Source organism: Miscanthus floridulus, chromosome 17 (assembly GCF_019320115.1).
Source record: "Miscanthus floridulus cultivar M001 chromosome 17, ASM1932011v1, whole genome shotgun sequence".
NCBI lineage: Eukaryota > Viridiplantae > Streptophyta > Magnoliopsida > Poales > Poaceae > Miscanthus > Miscanthus floridulus.
In genome coordinates this window covers 3,771,760-3,794,676 of record NC_089596.1, presented here as the reverse complement: position 1 = coordinate 3,794,676, position 22,917 = coordinate 3,771,760, and the positions used below count along the sequence as shown (strand labels likewise).

Genomic DNA, 22,917 nt, shown 5'->3' with positions numbered 1-22,917 from the left:
CATTGATGTAACCATTGAGAAGTGCACTCTTGACATCCATTTGATAGAGTTTGATGTTGTGGGCACAAGCATAGGCTAGTAAGATTCTAATTGCTTCCAATCTAGCAACCAGGGCATATGTTTCTCCAAAGTCAAGACCTTCAACTTATGTATATCCTTGTGCTACCAATCTTGCTTTGTTCCTTACTACTATCCCATCTTGATCTTGCTTGTTTCTAAAGACCCATTTGGTTTCAATCACATTATGTCTCTTTGGTCTCTCCACTAATTCCCATACTTGATTTCTTGTGAAGTTATTCAATTCTTCATGCATAGCATTCACCCAATCAACATCCTTCAATGCTTCATCTATCTCTTTGGTTCAATAGATGACACAAATGAGAAATGCTCACAAAATGAAGCCAATCTTGATCTTGTTTGTACACCTCTAGAAATATCACCAATTATAGTGTCCAATGGATGATCCCTTGCAACATTGGTTGGTTGGAGGATTGGAACTTGATTGCTTGCACTTGCTTGATCATTAGGTTGAGATGATGTACTAGCCACTTGATCATGTTCATTATCATGAGATCCACTTGTACTAGCTTGAGTTGTATCATCTTGCACATTTGAGTTAGAGAGCACTTGCACTTGATCATCTTCATCATCATCCACTTGCCTAGGCCTCAATTCATCAACATCCATGTTCTTCATGGCATTTGAAAGTTGAATGCCTCTAACATCTTCCAAGTTCTCATTCTCTTCTTGTGAACCCTTGGTTTCATCAAATTCAATATCATGAACTTCCTCAAGAGTACCACTATCCAAATTTCAAACTCTATATGCTTTGCTAGTGGTTGAGTATCCAAGTAGGAATCCTTCATCACATTTCTTATCAAACTTGCCTAATCTAGTGCCTTTCTTTAAGATATAACATTTGCAACCAAAGACCCAAAAATATGCAATGTTGGGCTTTCTACCATTCAAGAGCTCATATGGTGTCTTCTCTTTCAATGGGTGACAATAGAGGCGGTTGCTACAATAGCAAGCCGTGTTGATAGCTTTGGCCCAAAAAGATTGACTAACATTGTACTCACTAAGCATAGACCTTGCCATATCAATGAGTGTTCTATTCTTCCTCTCAACAAGGCCATTTGATTGTGGAGTGTACTTGGCCGAGAATTGATGTCTAATTCCAAATTCATCACACAACTCATCAATTCTAGTGTTCTTGAACTCACTACCATTGTCACTTCTAACTCTCTTGATGGTTGTTTCAAACTCATTGTGAATGCCCTTAACAAATGATTTGAATATTGCAAACACATCACTTTTGTCCACTAGAAAGAATACCCAAGTATATCTAGTGTAATCATCCACTATCACAAAGCCATATTTGTTACCACCAATGCTAGTGTATTGTGTTGGCCCAAACAAATCCATGTGCAATAACTCAAAAGATTTACTAGTGCTCATCATGCTTTTCTTAGGATGGGTGTTTCCAACTTGTTTGCCGGCTTGACAAGAGCTACAAAGCTTATCCTTTTTAAACACAACATCTTTCAAGCCTCTAACCAAGTCATGCTTAACCAATTTATTCAATTGTTTCATTCCAACATGACCAAGCCTTCTATGCCATAACCAACCCATGCTAGACTTAGTGAACAAGCATGTTGATAATCTAGCTTCACTAGCATTGAAATCAACCAAGTATAGATTCTCATATCTAAAGCCTTTGAAGATCAAGTTAGAGCCATCTACACTTATGATCTCTACATCATCTACCCCAAATATGCATTTGAATCCAAGATCACACAATTGAGCCATGGATAGCAAATTGAAGTTCAAGCTCTCTACTAGCAATACATTAGATATGCTCATGTCATTGGATATTGCAATCTTACCAAGCCCTTTGACCTTGCCTTTGCCATTATCACCAAATGTAATACTATCATAACCATCATTGCCATTGGTGTTGATTGAGTTGAACATTCTTGCATCACCGGTCATGTGTTGAGTGCATCCACTATCAAGAACCCAATGCCTTCCTCCGGCTTTGTAATTGACCTACAAAAGAAGATTAATTCTTTTTAGGTACCCAAACTTGCTTGGGTCCTTGAAGGTTAGTCACTAAGCTCTTTGGTACCCAAATGTCTTTCTTCTTTGAGCCCATCCATGGTTTACCAATGAACTTAGCCTTTACACCATTTGCACCCTTTGTAAGCACATAGAAAGAATCAAGCTTAATGGAGGATACATTAGCTTGTGACTTCTTGTTCATGCACTTTTGCTCTACATGACCCACTTGCTTGCAACTAGTGCAAAACCAACCATTGTTCTTCACAAAACTAGTCTTGTGAGGAGCAAAGGCCACCTTGCCTTTCTTGGGGGTATAGCCCAATCCCTCTTTGTAGAGAGAAGCTCTTTGGCTACCCAAGCACATAAGCAAGCGGTCCTCACCACCATAGGCCTTAGCCAAGGTGTGAGTGAGCTTGTTGACCTCCTTCTTGAGGTTCTCATTCTCAACCATTAGTGTGGCATCACAAGTGAAACCATCACTACTAGATGAGGTGGAAGTAGAGGTACTACAAGAAGGGTTAGTGGGAGCAACAATGATAGGCATAGATAATGATTCATCAATTATATCACAAGTTAAGCCTATATTGCAAGTTTCAACATGTTTCTTTTTATTTTGCTCATCAAGCAAAGAGAAATGAGCCTTTTCAAGCTTTTTGTGAGCCTTGCCAAGCTTCTCATGGGCTTCCTCTAGCCTCTCATGAGTTGCTTTGAGCTCATCAAGGGCTTGCTTAAGGGCTTTTACCTCCTTATTCAAGCTCTTACATTCCCTTCTCTTAATGTCAAAGTGTTCTTTAGCATCTTCTAGCATGTCATATAATTCATCTTTAGTAGGTTCATCATCATCACTATCACTTTTATTTTCATTTTCATTATCATGTTCCTCATCACTTCCATCATCACAAATTTGTACCTTGTGGCCTTAGCCATGAAGCATGATGGAGTGTCGAAGAGAGAAGGCTTCTCATTGATTGCAATGCTTGCAAGTGCCTTCTTCTTGGTGGTCTTGTCATCATCACTATCGCTATTGTATGGACATTGAGCAACAAGATGATCTGTGCTTCCACATTTGAAGCACCTTCTTGACTCTTCCTTGTTCTTAGATGAAGATTTCTTTCTTCTAGCACGGTACCCTTTCTTCATCATGAACTTGCCAAATTTCTTGACAAAGAGAGCCATCTTCTCATCATCATCATCATCCCATGAGCCATCATCTTCACTTGATGTATCTTCCTTTGCCTTGCCCTTGGATGATGTGGCCTTGAATGCCACACTCTTCTTCTCATCTTTCTTCTCCTTCTTTTCTTCCTTCTCATCATCATCTCTATATGTATCATCAGTCATTATATCTCCCAACACTTGGTTTGGTGTCATGGTGTCCAAACCACTTCTCAATAGTGACCAATGTGCCAAATCTTGAAGGTAAGCATCTCAAGAACTTGTGAGAGAAGTCCTTGTCCTTCACCTCTTCTCCAAGTGCTTTGAGATCATTGACAAGCACTTGAAGTCTATGGAACATCTCCAGCACACTCTCATCCTCCTTCTTCTTGAAGCTTGAAGCTTGCAAACTTCTCTTTGAAAATGTATGCCTTTGCACCCTTCACGGCTTGAGTGCCCTCAAATGATTCTTCCAACTTCTTCCAAGCCTCATGAGCCATCTCAATATTCTTGATTTGCTCAAATGTTCTCTCATCAATTGCATCATGAATAGCACTTAGAGCAATGTCATTGTTTTGGAGAAGCACTTCTTCGGCCGCGGTGGGATTCTCCAGATCCTCAATCTCAATTTTGGTTTCTACCACCTTCCACACTCTTCTATTGATTGACTTGATATGTGTGGTCATCTTTGATTTCCAATATGGATAATTTATGCCATCAAATTGGGGTGGCTTCTTGGTGTTGTTGATTTGAGCCATTTTTTACACCGAACGTTGTTAAGCCTCAAATCACGGTAACCTCGGCTCTGATACCACTTGAAAGGTCCTAATGGCTAGACGGGGGTGAATAGCCTAATAAAAATTTCTACAACAACACTTAGCAAATCGATTAGATAATTATGAGGCGAAGCAAGTGTTGCGCTAGCCTACTAAAATTGCAAGCCACCTACCACAATTCTAGTTTATATAGTTTCTATCCACACAATAGCTATATCATGACACTAAGTTAGTGTGCTCTCAAATGCTAACTAAAGAGCCACACTAACCAAACTAACAAGCTCTCACAACTAGCTACACTAAAGAGCTTGACAACTAGTTTGCGGTAAATGTAAAGAGAGTGAGCAATTTGTTTATACCGCCGTGTCGAGGAAGGAACCAATCAATCACAAGAATGAATACCAATGAAGACCAATCACCTCGGAATCAAATGATGAACACAATGATTTTTTACCGAGGTTCCCTTGCTTGCCGGCAAGCTACTCCTCGTTGTGGCGATTCACTCACTTGGAGGTTCACGTGCTAATTGGCATCACACGCCAAACCCTCAATAGGGTGCCGCACAACCAAGACAAGATAAGGATCACACAAGCCATGAGCAATCCACTAGAGTACCTTTTGGCTCTCCGCCGGGGAAAGGTCAAGAACCCCTCACAATCACCACGATCGGAGCCGGAGACAATCACCACCCTCCGCTCGATGATCCTTGTTGCTTCAAGCTGTCTAGGTGGTGGTAACCACCAAGAGTAACAAGCGAATCCCGCAGCGAAACACGAACACCAAGTGCCTCTAGATGCAAACACTCAAGTAATGCACTTGGATTCTCTCCCAATCTCACAAAGATGTTGAATCTATGATGGAGATGAGTGGGAGGGCTTTGGCTAAGCTTACAAGGTTGCTATGTCAATGCAAATGGCCAAGAGGGTGAGCTTGAGCCAGCCATGGGGCTTAAATAGAAGCCCCCACGAAATAGAGCCGTTGTACCCCTTCACTGGGCACAACGCGGGGTGACTGGACGCTCCGGTCATATTGACCGGACGCTGGACCTCAGCGTCCAGTCACGCGATGCGTGCCACATGTCCGCTCTCTCCAGCGTCCGATCACACGATGCGTGCCACGTGTCCCCTCTCTTCAAATGCTGAGCGCTAAATCCCAACGGTCAAATGATGACCGGACGCAGCAGCTCAAAGTGACCGGACGCTAAACTCCAGCATCCGGTTGTTTCTAGTAAGCATCCAAAGATGACTTTTCATGACCGGACGACCGGACTCACCCATTGTCCGGTCACTCGGTGACTCTTCTGTGTGCTGCCACGTCAGTTGGACCGGACGCACCCCTCCAGCGTCCGGTCACTAAGTGACCCAGCGTCCGGTCAGAGACCGACGCCAGCGTCTTCATGCTCCACCTGACCGGACGTGCCGGTCCTACCGAGACCAGCGTGCGGTCACTTACAGTGACCTCCGTCTTTTCTGTCTACGGGCGGACACTCCGCTGGTGAAGTTTCCTACCCTTGCTCAAATGTGCCAACCACCAAGTGTATCACCTTGTGCACATGTGTTAGCATATTTTCATAATCATTTTCAAGGGTGTTAGCACTCCACTAGATCCTAAATGAATATGCAATGAGTTAGAGCATCTAGTGGCACTTTGATAACCGCATTTCGATACAAGTTTCACCCCTCTTAATAGTACGGCTATCGATCCTAAATATGATCACACTCACTAAGTGTCTAGATCACCAAAACAAAATGGCTCCTACCATTTAGACCTTTCCCTTGAGCCTTTTGTTTTTCTCTTTTTTCTTTTCATGTCCAAGCACTTGATCATCACCATGGCATCACCATCATCATGTCATGATCTTCTTTTGCTTCACCACTTGGAATGTGCTACCTATCTCATGATCACTTGATAAACTAGGTTAGCACTTAGGGTTTCATCAATTCACCAAAACCAAACTAGAGCTTTCATCATCCCTAAGCGGACTAGGGACCCTCTTACATGGCCATAAGAGTGTTAAGGACATTCCGTCCTTCACTCTCAAATACTCCTCTGATGCCATAAGGTTCTCTTTCTCTGGAGACCACTGTCTTTCGTCCTCTATTCACGGCGGGGGGACGTGGCTCCATGAGGGTTCCTTCTTGCCCGGCTCGCCTTGCAAGCAATGTGTAATCTGCAAAAGCACAGGATCAAAGTTACCCTCTCTGGGAGCGTTGGTGAGTCCACCCCCTCGCTGATGCTACTCTGTGGGCCGCGACGAGCGAGGCCACACCACATGCTTCTTTAGGTGCGGGGGAAGAGAGCTGGCAAGGGTCCGGACGGGGTATGACGGGGTGGCGTGCCAAAGGCGTCCCCATGGATTATAGCTTCGTTTATTATTTAATACTGAATAATCAGCTTGTTAGGGCAACTTGTGGTGGATGTCGTTCATATGGGTTCTTAAGTCGTCGACTTGACATGAGTTCTTGTATTTTCTGGATATACTTAATAACACAAGAAACATCTCCTATATAACCCAACATTTATAAGTTGAGATTTCTCCTATTCGAGAAGGTTCTCGTTTGTGTGTCTGAGCTTATATATGTTACAACAAGCCATTGTAGTCTTCAGACTAGACAGCTAATAACAAGCCTGCACGCAGGAGGATGAGGTAATCCAACATTATTCATATAAAATAGATGTAATAATTTATTTGTTACACCAGCACATAGTGCTAAATGGGGATCGCAAATGGTTCACCCAACAACAACGAATGGACGGTATCCTTTAAGTTATGGCAGTTTGTGAAATTTTCCCCTTGGTTGTACATGAATTCCATCGTCCTCGTCAAGTTGAATATCCTCTCCAGTATTTGCTTTGGATAGGCATTATTGTCTGTGTTAAGCCACTCGCTGTTAAAATCTTTCCATGATTCCTCTTTGAATACGTGTATCTGCCCACGTGCAACTTCGATCGAGACATTGTGCTCCTTCATGTAGCTATCGATTGTCGAAGCAACATGAGGGATCAGCTGCTCTCGCTGCATGAAGTTAAATATTCAAGATATTAGTAAGAGAAAGGCAAACTCATGCCAAGCATTACCCTAGGACCCTAAAAAATGATTTTTAGAGGCGTAATCTGTTTACAGCAGTACTGCACGGTTAGAAATTACTGCTGCCGGTGCAGTGAGCCAGAGTGGACCGTGGCAAAAACTATCATGGAAAATTGCTCTCCAGAGCCGGTCAATATAGCAGAGCCCTGGTCAATTAATGTAAGCATTAGCGAGTACATTAGCACTTAATTTTCACCGATGGTTTTTTTATGACAACCACGGTGGAAATATGGGCATTTTCACTGGTGGTAGGCTTATCTTAGCCACCATTGTAGATGCACTTTCAGTAGTAATCTGCTTAAGCACCCTTAATTGAAAATGCCACACTATATGTTCTTTGCCGTGCTATAGCATTCTATTTAGGGAGCTTTTGGAGGCATAAAAAGTGGTAAAATATATGGAGATGTTGCTATGTCATATTAGAGTTTGCTGCTAATTTTTTGGCTTATTTAGGGCAGTTTCAATGAGACATTAATGATGGTTTTTATCTTTATTAAACGAGGTGCCAGATGCCACCTAAGACTATCTCCAACCATGACAACCTAAACACAGCACCCATTCTTTGATTTGGGTCATGCACAGTAAAAAGATCCCCACCCAAAATTTAGATTATCCAACAGACGACCCAAATCACCCCCCGTCATCTACAGTACAGCACTCTTTCTTCCTCCCGTGTTCGTTTCTGTAGGAATGCACAGCAGGAAAAGGAAGAGGAAAGCGGCGGCTAGCCATGGCCTGCAGGGCCCGTGCCTGCACCGCTCTTCACGCGCTCGCCGGCGGCCAGGGAGCTGCGGCGGGGCCAAGGGCGCCCGCGCCAGGGGACTGGGCAGCGGCATCGGACAGCCAGGAGGGCAGCCCGTGCACGCCTAAGACGAGATGACAGATGACATTAATGGTGGTTTCTATCTTTATTAAATGAGATGACAGATGCCACCTAAGACGCTAAGGCCATGTTTATTTGCCCGGAATCGACGCCGCCGAAATCACTGTGGCAAAGTACAACCAAACTGTGCAATTAGTTTTTGATTTCGTCAACATTTAGTACTCCATGCATGTACCGTAAGTTTGATGTGACGAGAAATCTTCTTTTTGCATAGTGTCAAAGTTGAGAATTTGGGAGGAACTAAACACACCCTAACATGGAACCTAATTAACGAGGAAAGAGAATGAAAAGAGAGGAAATCGTTTCTTCACAGAGAAACGGCCTCTTCGCTTCGACCGATGCACGGAGCAACGATGAAATCGCCGTTGGAAGAAACCACCGGTTTCTATCCAGGGCGGCACGCGTGCGCTCGCCCGCGCCGGCCGCGCCCTCGCCGGCCCCGCTCGCCCGCTCTCGGTCGCGCGGACCACGCCGCCGCGCCCGCTCCCGCTCGCCGCGGAGGAGCTGGCGTCCGTGCTGCGAGCGCTGGGCGCGCTGCCGGGGCCCTGGGAGGTGCGGCGCATGATGGACGAGATGGACTCCGACCGCGACGGCTTCGTGGACCTCGCCGAGTTCGTCGCCTTCCATTGCAGCAACGGGGAGGAGGAGGGCAGGGAGGACGCCACCGCGGCCAAGCTGCGGGAGGCGTTCCGCATCTACAACGCCGACCGCAACGGGCTGAACTCCGCGCGGGAGCTCCGCCGCGTCCTGCGCCAGCTCGGCCGAGCTGCAGGCTGCGCTCACCGTAGCGCTGGCCGACAGGCCGCGCTCGCCGGTATGTGCTGGATAATTAAAGCACAGCCTGTATAATTAAAGCTTACTTTACGACCTACTCCGTATAGAAACACCTTTTGTAGTAATGTATTTAGCTTGTCAGAAAATTCCCTCTGTGTGGCTTCATTGTAAAGCAATGCTATGTGAAAATATATATATATATATATATATATATATATATATATATATATATATATATATATATATATATATATATATATATATATATATATATATATATATATATATATATATAACACCAAGTAATGAGGGATATTACCTCATATGACTCGAGGTCATCTACTAGTCTGAGAATCACGGAAAGTGCTTGCACCATTTTAGGTACACTGGAAACCCAATCAAAGCATTCCTCTGTTGCTATATCATGCATCCCAACCAAGGAAGCACATGACAAAAAGGGACATCCGCCGGTCATCATCGAAACCTTCAGATGTTCTTCAACAGACTTTGGAATGTATCCTTCTTGAAGCATTTTTACCTCCTTGTTGAGGCTTCTTGCAGAGTCTTTTGCCTATAAATAGAAGATAGTTTTTTTTTGAGTGAAACAGGAGGGGTTTCCCCCTACTAGATTTTATTAAACAACGAACTAAAAGGTTTACAAAGGCGTCTCACAAGACGAAGAAAGAAACAAAAAAAGATCATACAAATTACACATAAGCTTCTGAATATATGAATTTTTTCACATATCAAAAAGCTAAATCGAGTATGTGTTTATAAACATGTTTGTGATAATAGCATAGCATCAAGTTAGCATGCAAAGCTACTAGCTAAATACAATATACACCTAATGATTTCCCGGATAATCATTCAGATTGAGACTCAAAAGGCTGAAACATCTGGATAAGTAAGCCAACTTACAAAGTATCTTAGATATGGCATTCGATATTTCTCCTCCTGGCGGAGCATATTTTCAATGGTTTCGTAGCTATTGAATATTTTCTCCAAAGCAAATTTCATGCACTCTGGAAGGTCACGAGCCCCCTTTGAATCCCAGCTGGAAATAATAGTTCACGAAAATTTGTGAGTTCTACATGATCACAATGATATAAAAATATTACTACATACATAGTTATAATAAAATGTTAGTACATACATGCACAAACTTTTCAATGCAATTCTACTATGTAATTATTTATTATACACTCACTACTACAAAAACAAATTTGTGACACTGGACTTTGCACTGGTACACAGAACATTAGTACCGGCCGTTCTAAACCTATTTTCATTGGTGTTTTTACCAACCGTCAGTGTGAAAGGCCAGCGAAAATCACGAATTTCACAGGCATCTTCTAGAGAACCCCCACTATAAATATTTACACTGGCGGTTTCCTTGTAAATCGATTTGCACTAGCTATTTTCTTAAGAAAACCACCTATATAAATGATTTTTTATTATTGCAAATGAGCTAAAAAATAGCAAATTATATGAGGAGGCTCGCACGATGCAGCCAGAACGGATATCCAAGAAACCCAGGAATTGAACTCAGCAACCTCGCGTGTTACACCCCATACCACTTGTGATTAAATAGCAGAAATATTCCCTTAGTATTCAATCCGACAAATTTTAAAATGGTGATTTAAAGCCCTAAATGGATTCAAATGAAAAAGTTTCAACTACAAAGTTTTAGATCTCCTCGAGATCTACAACTTTTCTTTTGATCGTTTTCCTATCCGAGGTCATTTGTGAAATTCAAGAATAATATGAATTTTAAAGTAGTTAATCTTAAAACATAATGATTTGAAATGAAAACATTATCAACTAGAAAGTTGTAGAACTTTTTGAGTCCTACAACTTTTGTGTAGAACATTTCTCCACCCGAGATTATTTGGAAAACTCAAAAACTTAATTTTGAATTATTTGTAGTGATGCTAGGTTAACAAAACCGCGAGTATAAATGCATTTTTACTAGCTATTTTCTTGAGGCCACCGCCGGTCGAAATCATGTATTTTTATTGGTGGTAGACTTAAGAAAACAGACAGTAAAAATAAGTTTACACTGGCAGTTCATGGCCTGGACCCATTGTTTCATTTCTAGTGGTGCCTATACATTATGAACCATCAGTAAAAAAAAAATAGCAACCATATATCAGCAAAAATCAATTGTGTACTAGTGTTGTTCACAGAGGTGGTCCTCTTGTTGTACGGTCAATAGAAATCATCTAGGATACAAAATGGCCATGGCCTACCTTTGCAAATCGATTTTCAAAGGTAAGGTCTCTTAAAAAATCTACTTTATAAATGTGGCTATTTCCAGAGGCGCGTCTTCTACCTTTGTAAATAGTTGTCACACATTTTCATATGATGTCAGATGATAAGGACAAACATATATATACTCCCTCCGTTCTAAAATAAGTGTCGTTCTCGCTTCCCGAGGAGTCAAATGCTTTTATCTCTGACAAAAGATATACTAGAAAATATTAATATTTATAGTACATAATTAGTATTATTAGATAGATCATTGAATTTATTTTCATAATAAATTTATTTGGAGATATATGTTGCTAATATTTTCTTCAAACCTAATCAAACTAGAGAAAACCTGACCGCCACGAATGCCATAGCGACACTTATTTTAGGACTGAGGGAGTATAAAAATTGTAGGTTCAACGTGATCTTTAATTTTGTAGCTCACAACTTCTATATTTTAAAACTCATATTTTAATTCAAATTGTGATTTTTTTTTCCAAACAATCCTTGATATTTACATGGTCTGTATCAAAGTTTTAGCTCTCGGGGGGTCTTTAGTTGGCAAGTTTTTATTTGAGATATTTTATGGCACTATATATCCATTTTAAATTATCAAAATTTGAAATTCAAAACTTTTAACCACCTCAGATGCTGACATGCGATCTATACCAACGTTGTAGCTCTTGACACGATCTATAAATTTGTAGTTTGCATTTTTTTTTTTAGTTTTAGATAGTTGACAGGGCCCAAATATTTGGTTCAACTTCTCAAATTTATGTGTGAACTAAACCGAAGATTAACTGAAAAAAATAACACATTACTATTATTTATAGTATGGTCGCATCAAGGAAATAATATATACTCTATTTTTCTAACATCATATATAAAGAACTTTGACCCCTTTTTCTAATCGAACACATACATATAAATTATAGCTAGAAAAAGTAGCATAGATTTTTCTTTATTCTTCCATGTATATTTTCTACTGTAAAGATAGACACAATTTCTGTGAACCTAAGATAAAGATACTTTTAAGTAGGGAAGCAATACAAACCTTTCCATGCACTTGGTAAATAATCCACATTCTTGGGGAGTTGCATAAGAATCAAAAATATCATCCACAATGGTCGCAATTGCTATATTCATTGTCAATATTATTTGGGCTCGTGAATAACATGGTTCGTAGTATACCCCTAATATCCACAAATAGCACTCCACGATTCTATCTCGAGCAAATGGAAGCCTCGATTCAATATCTATATCCTTCCACCACCTATAAATTTATTAGAGGTACTATTACCAGTAATATAATGGAATTAGTTTGCAATATGAAATATAATTAGATGATAAATTCGTAATGAAAAGAGTTACTTGACCTTGTAATGATATCCAGCTCTTGTCGGTGATGGAGCTGCATAATATTTGAGTTCAACTTTGCAAGTTGCAACACCGTCTCATGCAACGTGGCATCTTTCTCATACGCACACTACTAGAATCTCGCATTTTTCTGTGCGTGCAAAAACCCACAGAAAAATACAAATACCGTCAGAAAAATATTTTTCTGACGGTGTACCCTCAGAAAAATACCCACAGAAATATAATGACAGAAAAATCAAATTTTTCTGTGGGTTCGCCGTCAGAAATAATTTTTCTGTAGGTATTACACGCACAGAAAAATTACGTTCGCCCAGATTAAAACTAATTTTTCTGTGTGTTAATCCACACAGAAAAAATAAATAAACGCACAGAAAAACACGTTTTTTCTGTCGGTCTAGGTGAACTCACAGAAAAATTCATTTCGCCCAGATTAAAAAAAATATTTCTGTGTAACCAGCCTCACAGAAAAAAAGAGTTGAACACAGAAAAAAAATTATTTTAAAATAGTAGCAACAGCATATTAAAATATATATTTTCCATACAGTGATTTCTGTGCATGACCAACAAGGTTTCATTCAAATAATACACAAATCGGTAGTTCATCATGAATGGAGTCAACACTTATGTCAAAAATAGAATCAGTCTGATCTATCAGCACATATATCATATACACAGATATGATATCTGATCATCTACACGTTCAACATGAATACTACAATGAATTCACAAATATGGATATCGAAAAAGAAACCAAACTATTTCTTCTTATTCAACCAATTGTAAACTGCTTCACCTTGCACTCCATCTCTACCTGTAAGAACAGTCAACATGAATACTACAATGATTACACAGGAAAGTAGTCATTTCTGGTTCCTAACGTATCCAGAAAATGGGAATACAGTATGTACCAGCAAAGGGGAGACGAAATCTTTGAGATCAGAAAGGAGATCATCTTGCTCTCTCTCAAATAGTTCCTTTCCAAGTGGACCAACAGCTGATTCATTTACTGGTTTGTCATTGAATGATCTACAAACAAACATGGAAGTTACTTGAATTATTTGCAGGCACTTGAATGATCTAAGGTCAATACCAGAACAAGATTCAAATATACTATTGTTTAAGTAATGGAGAAATCCAGTAATACCCGAGTCAAGCTTTAACTCAGGTGTATTCAATACTTTCCCAAGAGACCACATCAATGCACCATAAACTCTCATAAGCTGCATGTCAATGAGAAAAGGACTATTAATATGTAGAGCAAAACAAAGAAAAATGTCCCATCACGAGTTAAGACACAAAAAGATCCACAAATACTACCTGTTGAGTGTCTACTTGATCTGCCTTGTTCAAAACTACATGTATTTTGTCATCATGTCCACGTAATGATCCAATGACATGTTTGAACTCATCGCTGATGTCAAGCTTATGAGGATCAAACAGAAGAAGAATAAGATCACACTTCGCAGCAAACCATGATGTCACGCCAGTGAACTCATAGCTGCATTGCGTGCGTTGCTTTTCACCAGAAAGAACACCAGGTGTGTCAACAAATGTGATATGCTCTAGCAGCTTCAAGGTAAATGTTTGGTATCAATTTCCAGATTACATGCCTTTTAGGTTTTCACTTGCATCAAAATTAAATCTTACTGGATGTCGCATCTGAGAGCACTCAAACTTGGATAAAAATGCAGTCCCAAATGTTGTAAGACCGCTAAAAGGCATGTCAGCTTGAACATCAATAGTATTTCCAGGAATAGTCCTAGGTTATACAATTCATAGGTGGCACACAGGCAATTCATACTGCTTATACTGCAGTTACATTGGCCTAGGTTGAAAAAACTAAAATTAGACAAAAAGAGTGTGCCAATAGGTGCTTAGTATCTATTGCCAGTTTCACAAGCAAGAATTTGCATAAATCTAGCAATGATGAACTTAAACTTTAATATTGATTTGGAGATGTGTGCATTATGCTTCTTTTACATTAGCTAACATTCCCAACAAACCCTAAAGAATCAGAAACAATCATAAATATGATGGCTGGCGATATAATCGCAGCTCAGCATTTCATAGAAAATTTAGAAATTACTTCACAAATCATAATACGAAGTTTAAATCATTTGATGCACCTATTATACCTACAAAAATGAGAGCATTTCTTTATATAGGGAAAGGTCTTAATATTGGCACAAAAATATCTCTGTTGCTTAATAATGCATAATAGAAACACAAGTACTGAGAGCTATGTTGTCTTACAAACATTTTGGTGGACTGTGGGCTTCCTTTTAGACAACTTACATGCGTCATATTGTTTCCAAACTGAAATAAGTACAAACTATGCAATGTAAATATGTGTAACAAGATGAAAATATGTGTAACATAATTTTAAACAGATGCAACTATGCAAGCAAAAGCCTAGCAGCTAACAAGGCATACCTAGCACATTTTTTGTCAATGTAAATATGATAGTTTTCCATGAATTGTTACCCGCAGGCTACGGTTTCGTGGAGCACAAGAACCGATGCGGACCGGCGGGAGGAGGTAGCACCGGTGAGCAGGCACGGCGCCGGCCACCGGCGGAGCCCAGCCGCGCTGCGCTCTCGGCCAGGGGGCTGCAGCTCGCCCCTGGCCCGCGCAGCCGTCCCCTCCGCCGCCTGGGGTGCGCCGCCGCCGGGCCCCCGCCGCCAGATCTCTCCGGTCGGGAGCGGGAGGGGAGGGGCCACGCCGGGGAAGAAGGTAGGGGAGGGGGGAGAGGGAGGGGGCGGCACCGGCCGCCGGATCTCGCCGGTGGGGAGCGGGAGGGGAGGGGCCGCACCGGGGAAGAAGGTAGGGGAGGGGGGAGAGAGGGAGGGGGCGGCACCGGCCGCCGGATCTCGCCGGTGGGGAGCAGGAGGGGAGGGGCCACGCCGGGGAAGAAGGTAGGGGAGGGGGGAGAGGGAGGGGCGGCACCGGTCGCCGGATCTCGCTAGTGGGGAGCGGGAGGAGAGGGGCCGCGCCAGGGAAGAAGGTAGGGGAGGGGGGGAGAGGGAGGGGGCGGCACCTGCCGCGCCGAGGAAGAAGGGGAGGGAGGGAAGGGGCGGGATCCGGCAGAGGATGGGCGGGTGCGGGTGCGGGAGGAGGGGAGGGGAGTGTGGGGGGCTGGGGAGGGGAGGGGAGGGTGCGGCGGGGAAGAAGAAGGGGAGTGGGGAGAACGTGCGTGCGTGAGGAGCCGAGCGGATGAGTCCGCGGCGGGTTAGGGTTAGGACTTCTGGGTTATTTTTCCGTGCGTGAGTTTGTTTTTCTGTGCGTTTTAAAATAACCGATAGAATAATAGCATTTTTTCTGTGCGTGCATTTTATTTTTTCTGTGCGTTTTTAAAAACCCGACAGAATAAGTTTTATTTTTCTGTGAGTTCTGATTTTTTCCGTGTGTGTATTGTCACGCACAGAAAAATTATGCAATTATTCTGTGGGTTTTCGTATTTTTCTATCGGGATATTTTAAAACCCACAGAAAAATCATACTTTTTCTGTGCGTGCCGAAAAAAACGCACAGAAAAATTCTTCACCCACAGAACAATTCGATTTTCCAGTAGTGGCAGAGATGTAATACTTTGACTCGTAAATTCTAACTCTTCTAGGAAGAGGGATCTCAAGTGAAGATTTTATTTCACGTGCCAATGATGACTCTTCCATGTAAGGTATCATTCTTTCTAAACGCGTTTGGCTGAATAGTACAGCTTCCTCAAGTATTACCTCTTCATGGGTCCTCATATGCGAAGCATTGTAAAGGTTCAGTAGGTCTTTAGGACCGTCCACTACAAAACCTCCTTCTTCGTCTTTGAACCTCACAAACACATCTGAAATATGGTGCAGATTTTTTCAGCTTGAATTTCGATAAGTTGAAGAAAGTACTACCTCCATTTCAAATTATAAGATGTTTTGGCTTTTCTAAATACATGATTTCCAAATTATAAGACATGACGTGTAGCAAAAGTTACGTGTCTAGAGAAGCTAAAATATCTTATAATACTAATTTGGAATGAACGGAGCACAATATATATATGCTTTATTCTAAGACTTGGTAATGCAGTGATTAGTTGCGGTGTATGTTCGTGTGTCGCTACCTGGCGAGACCGTGTATCGATGTTTCCGAAGTAGACAAAACCACAGTGCTACAGTCCCAAGATCATAGCCGCAGACATCAGCAGCCTCAATCTGTGCTAGTGCCGCACTGATCTCTTCTTCGAACAGATGATCCAAGCATAGACTTTCCAATCCATCGATGAGTTGCAGCCTACTAGCAGCAGTCGTAGTAGATGAACTCGCTATCATTTCGGCCACTTCTTCCTTGAGTTTATCCTCTCGTTCTGTCATCTGCCGAAAATAGTACAATTCAAATATAATTTTCATTATTCCATTAGAAGAAAAACCTAAGAATATATCACAGATATAATTACAGGTATCCGATTAGAAAAGAAAGTACTATATCTGTAAATTGCCAGAGACCTGTTGTTGCGATGAAGCTGCTGGGTTGGAGTAGCCGAGGAAGGTATCTCCCCATATGGATGGGTGGAAAATGCCAGTGTTCTGCTTCAGGCGGTTGTCACCTTTGTTGTCAGGGTCATCTTCATGGCGTGTTCTTGTGGCGGAACATTGCAACCTGCTGGGCCGCCGCCATGAAATGCCGCCTGGCCATTGCCTGATGAGCGGCGGCGGCGATGCCACAGCAGCAGAAATGTAGTTGCAGGTCCTCATGATGCTGCTTCCAGCCTTCCACTCTTGTGGTTTCAAGGAGAACTGCTGGCTATGTATATATAGAGAGAGAAATTACTGCTGCTGTGAATCTCTCCAGAGTATATTTTTCTTACTTGCACTGCAAGTACATATATATAATTCATGATGATCAAGTTGGTCTCTAATAATATAATAATATAAGATATTATAAATTTATTTATGGCGCTGCTAGCGCCAGGACACCCGGACGGACTCACACCATCATCCGAACGTCCTCCCCCGCGAACGATGACATCTCCTCCGCCCCGCATCCTCCTCCCCACGTCTAGACACCCCTCCGCCCCTCTTCCTCCTCGCCCTATGCCCGCCGCCCCGCTGCGGTACGGTAGAGTCTCGCCGGAGCTCTGGCGAGAACCTACCGCACCCATGGCAGCCTCTTTCTTCCCCTCCTCCTCCCGTCGCCGCCATTGACATGGGCACCGGCGAGCACCGTCGGTGACGCCCCCGCCCCAACTTGGCCCGGCCGCTACCACTGCCGCCTAGCCGCCGTCCCCACCGTCTGGCCGGCCTGCCTCCCCCCAAAACCCCTTCTATATCCGCCGCAATTGGACAAGAAAGAGGGGGAGAGGCCGGAGAGAGAGGCCGCCGCCGCTGTCGTCGGAACCCTAGCTAGAGCGGGCACGGAGGTGGACGTGCCGTGGGAGCGAACAGAGGCCGGAGCGGAGTTGAGGTGGGCGTGGAGGCCGGAGTGGGCACCAGTCGCGTGGGAAGGGCGGAACATGGAGGTGGAGGTGGCGTCCGGAGTCACATCATCGTTACCGATTTGTTTAATCTAGCTAGCGACTTGCATGAACCACACGAGTTGGGGAAAGAGACAACTCCTACCTGTCCACTAACTCAGCACAGAGTTGGGGAAAGAGACAACCCCTAGGCACGAAGAACACAAGGTGGCCCAAGAACAGTCTGGGAGCTAGGTGCTTGGCCCAAGAACAGTCTCTAATAATAAGATGGTATAAATTTGTGCAATCTAGCTAGAGACACGAGGCACACGAGTTAAGTTGTTAATGATTTTAGAAGGAGCACACGAGTTGGGGAAAGAGACAACCCGTAGACACGAGGAACACGAGGTAGCCCAAGAACAGTCTCCGTTGTTAATGGTTTTTAGAAAACAGAAAAAATGACCGTAAACATAGACTTTTGTTTACCAACTCAGCACTGTGATCAATTTTTCGCATTAACTTCGTGTGTGTAGATTTTCTAGTATTATATTCAAACTTTTAACTGAACGAAAGCCGCATCACTCCTCCTTAAAAATATACCACACAAATACTTGTTACCAAGTATAGAATGCTATTTTTTATTAACTTTAACAGTTTTCATTAAATATTTAGGCCTCTAAATGATCTAAAAAAACTTTAAAGTGTAAGTTCTCGTCGAGCCCTCAACTTTAGTATGGGGGCATGCTTCAATCCAAGGTTATTTGATTTTTTTTTAAATAAATTTTAAAATCAAAGAATTTAAAATGAATATTTAAGACTCTTTTTTTGTGAACAAGAATATTTATAATACTCTAAACAATTTTAGATTAAAAATATGTATGGATGCATGAGGCAAAGAGTTGCATGTCCATACAAAATTTGAGATTCAACAAAACGAACTGTTCATCTGGAAGAAACAAAAGAGAAAATCAGCCTGCAATTGGGTCTGAGTGAACAGTTCATCTGGACACTGGCACACTGCAACCCGCTTGTATTGTAGGCTGATTTCTCTTTTTTTGCTTCTCCTTGAATAAAACATTGTTGGATCACCAAATTTTTCATGAGCATGCATCTTGCATCATGTATCCATACGTATTTTTAGTTCATTTTTTCATACATATTTTAATGGTTTCTTTTAGATAGGAGTATATATGGGAGCACAGGATACAACTCATGGACGGTAACAACGACCACACGTGAGCAACTATGGGGGTTCAAACCTGCAACCTCAGGCTTCATGCATATTAACACTGACAACTCCACCTCAAAGTCATTCGTGACTAAAGGGCACAACATTCCTCTCGTATTCACATTACCCGATTTTGAAATGAGTATTTGGGACTCCAAATGAATTCAAATGAAAAAGTTGTCAACTTCAAAGTTGTCAACTTCAAAGTTGTATAGCTCTAAGAGGTCTAGAACTTTGATTTTGGTCATTTCTCTATCCGAGATCATTTGGAAATTTTGAATTTTAAATGTGAGAAATTCAAACATAACTTTCCTTGTACAAATGATTTTAAATGAAAAAGTTGTCATCTACAAAGTTTTATACCTCAATGAGATCTACGACTTTGGTGGTCGTTTCTCCATCTGAGATTGTTTAAAAATTTTGAATTTCATTATGCGAGAAATTCAAACTAAATTTTGGGTCCTAGATTATTTCAAATAAAAAAGTTCACAACTACAATGTTTTATATCTTTTTGAAATCTAAAACTTTGATTTTGGTCGTTTTTCCATCCGAGATCGTTTGGAAAACTAAAAAAATTGGATTCCAAAATGTGAGAGCTTGAAACAGAACTTATGGGATTGAATGTGAGAGCTTGAAACATAACTTATGGAATTGAAATGATTTCAAATAAAAATATTGTCAATTATAAAGTTGTAGATCTCTTCGAGATATATAACTTTGGTATAAAGTTTGTCGTCATCTAACTTTAAGTTATGAAATTTTACTGTGTTACAACTATTTTTAAAGATGGTTCTAGATCCATCCGTCTCTGGGAATCTATTTATAGAAACAGCTCTAGATATAGGCGTCTCTAGAAATATATTTTTAGAGGAGACCGAATCTAGAGCTACCTAAAAAAAATAGAGCATTTTTAGAGGCGGTTAAAAATACCAACCACCTCTAAAAATAGTTTCTAGAGGCGGCTCATTTTTGAAATCCATTTTATAGGTGGTTCCTGATTGAGCCACCTCTGATAAAAAAATACATGCATCTCTATAAATCAATCTTTAGTAGTGGTGATTGTATTTTCATAGATTTTTTTTCAGAATTTAAGAACGCTAGCTATTCTTCAGTGGTAAGTGATATACGCGTTGACATCGGGGCACCTATGCTGACTTAGTTAATCTTATGATTTGTCGGCTTAGTTTTTTGAGGTACTCATGAGGATATGGTAGAGTGTACGTTAGGGATGGCAACGACGCGGATTCGGATCGGGTGGAGCCTTCGCGGATCCAAACCCGAAACCCAAACTTGAAACCCGAAATCGCCCTGAACACCGGTTTGGGTGATAATCCAAACCCGAAACAAAACCCGGTGGATCCCCGAAACCCAATTGGTTAACCGAAACCCGAAATCCACCGGCAATACAAAAAAAATAATAAGGAATTTTTAGCAACATATGCATGATATATATTACATATTCACTTGTGTAGACAAGAGGCAATAAACAACACACAATTGCACGACGCAATTTAGAACAAATTTATTATGTAATATATTGTGTGATATAAAAAATGTGTGTTGGAACCCCCACGTACACAATTTCATGACACAACTTAGAACAAATTTGTTATGTAATATACTGCGTGATATAAAAATTGCGTGTTTCATGAAATTGTGTACGCGGTTTCGGGTCGGAGCTCCGCGGATTGCTCCTTCATCAACACACAAATTTATTATGTAATATAAACCGCCCATTGCCATCCCTACTGTATGTGGGTTGATAAGTTGCCTAGGTGACCATGTAACAAGTTGTACACATCATGTTGCAACACATCAGCATGTTTTTCTGTAGAAATTAAATTCTAGGGGATTGATGAGAGAAGATGGCATCACACGAGAAAGGAGATGAAGATATAAGCGTAGTTTGGTCTGTTCATGAAACATTTTTTATTTTTCCTCTACCTCGATATTTTTATTTCATTAATATATTAACCACTAGCACTAGTACGCAACAAAGTGTGAACAGCATACGCAAGCAACAAAGTTTATTACATGGATCAAATTCATGCTTGATCACTATGATCATTACTACAGAATTGGACATCACTGTCGGCCTCATCACTGCCGAATTTGTGAGAACCGACAGTGAATCCGGCAGTGATGTACCTTCACTGCTGATTCTGAGCTTAAAAATGAGAAAATGATTGGGGCTGGGCTAAAACCAGCAGTGAAGGACCACATCACTGCCGATTTGTGGCTTGCACCGGCAGTGAGTTGGTGGCCACTTATCACTGCCGGTTCTAATCAAGAGCCAACAGTGATTTAGTGCTATCACTGTCGGTTCGAGCCGAGAACCGACGGTGATAAAATACCAGTACAAAAAGCTAGCGCTGTCCTCTCCTTCCTCCTCTCTTCCATCCCGAGCACAGAGGCGCGTGTTTGGGCCACTCCCTCCATTGTTGCGGTTGCTCTGCACCGTGAAGCTAGCTCTTGGATTTGGAAGAATAGCTTGATCTTTTTGCTTTAAGGTTAGTAACAAGAATCCACTCCTTTGATTTTGTTGCTTAATTAGCGTTGTTTTGATGGCTACATTGCTTGATTCTCATTCTAGATCTTTTTTTCCTTTCTAAAGAGCACTTTTTCAATTGGACTTTGTGCAAGGCTTCCAAGTAAATTGTGGTGAATCCATCGTCCAAAAGGTTGGTGTCTTTGAACCCATTTAAAATCCTAGCTAATTACATGGTGGTCAAGATCATTGTTAGTATGTGACGCTATAATTAGTTCTTGATAAGAGTAGAGTACATACTTTTACAATTTTGGTGAGCAAATTAATCCATGTGTCACCTATCAACACATTGTTTGGAGCTACATTATTGTTCATGGTCATGTCTCCAATTTTAGTCTTTTTTTTTAAAATTAGTGTCTCCATTTTTATGTGGCATCGAGTAGAATAATTGTTCTTCGTTATTGTGCAATAATTGTTTTTTATGGGGCTGTGATTTTTAATTTATATGGCCAGGACTACAATTTCAATTTTCCAATGATTAGTGTACAATAATGTTTTCCAAAAATGGGGTGACTAAATTAAATAAGTGTAGAATAAATGGTACTTTCCAGCTACAATTATTGTTCATGAAGCTCGACTTATTAATTTCTCTGTAATTACTGTCTCAATATTTTTTGTGCAGAGATGGATCGGGAGTGGATGCATCTGTCCCGAACGAACAAGCGGTACATGCATGGCGTCAGTCAGTTTATCACCAATGCCAAAGCCCCTGCTAGAAATCGGAACCCTGTTTTCTGCCCATGCAAAGATTGCATGAATCAAAGGAAATGGGCTCAAATTGAATCTGTACAAATGCACTTGATTACCAGGGGTTCATGCCAAACTATACAATATGGACTATGCATGGCGAGGTTGGTGTGAATGTTCCGCAGGAAAAGGATGATGATGTGGCCATGCCTGATGTGGCCATGCCTGACGTAGCCATCCACGATGCTGACGAGGAACCTGGTGTCAACACGGAACCTATGGCCACAGTTAATGATGTGTTTAGGAACATGCTAGCTGACGACACCGAGGATAACGATGGCATTTCTCAGCTGGTATGTAATGTAGAGACCAAATGTCTTAGTGAAAGACAGCTGAGAAAGCTAGAGAAAATGAGAAAAGATGGCAAAACACCATTGTATAAGAATTGTCCAATGAGCAAATCAGAAGCCGACATCATGCTGTTAGAGTTCAAATCGCCAAACGGATTGAGCGATAAAGGCTTCGATCAGTTGTTAGGTATAATAAGAAAAATGCTCCCAGAAAAAAATAAGTTGCCAAAAAAGGCATACCTGGCCAAGCAAATGATCTGCCCCATCGGCCTCGAGGTTGAAAAAAATCCACGCGTGTTCCAATGATTG

At 41.5% G+C, this 22,917-nt stretch overlaps 2 protein-coding genes and 1 long non-coding RNA gene across 3 annotated transcripts; 1 reads left to right on the top strand and 2 right to left on the bottom strand.

Annotated features, from left to right (window-relative positions):
- Positions 1-6,702: 6,702 nt before the first annotated feature.
- LOC136518949 (alpha-terpineol synthase, chloroplastic-like) lies at positions 6,703-17,236 on the bottom strand. The gene is made up of 8 exons (XM_066512631.1): positions 16,848-17,236; positions 16,466-16,715; positions 15,939-16,198; positions 12,364-12,473; positions 12,042-12,260; positions 9,656-9,791; positions 9,057-9,308; positions 6,703-7,008 (listed from the first exon to the last, which is right to left on the bottom strand). Exons 1-8 carry the CDS (start codon positions 17,094-17,096, stop codon positions 6,703-6,705), a joined length of 1,782 nt encoding a protein of 593 aa, XP_066368728.1. The 5' UTR covers positions 17,097-17,236.
- LOC136518183 (probable calcium-binding protein CML15) lies at positions 7,771-8,812 on the top strand. The gene is made up of 2 exons (XM_066511844.1): positions 7,771-7,938; positions 8,336-8,812. The coding sequence occupies exons 1-2, from the start codon at positions 7,771-7,773 to the stop codon at positions 8,810-8,812; spliced, it is 645 nt and encodes a 214-aa protein (XP_066367941.1).
- On the bottom strand, positions 13,003-13,538 carry LOC136516815 (uncharacterized). The gene is made up of 3 exons (XR_010774126.1): positions 13,509-13,538; positions 13,273-13,390; positions 13,003-13,175 (listed from the first exon to the last, which is right to left on the bottom strand). It is a non-coding gene; the product is annotated as an uncharacterized lncRNA (long non-coding RNA).
- Positions 17,237-22,917: the final 5,681 nt, after the last annotated feature.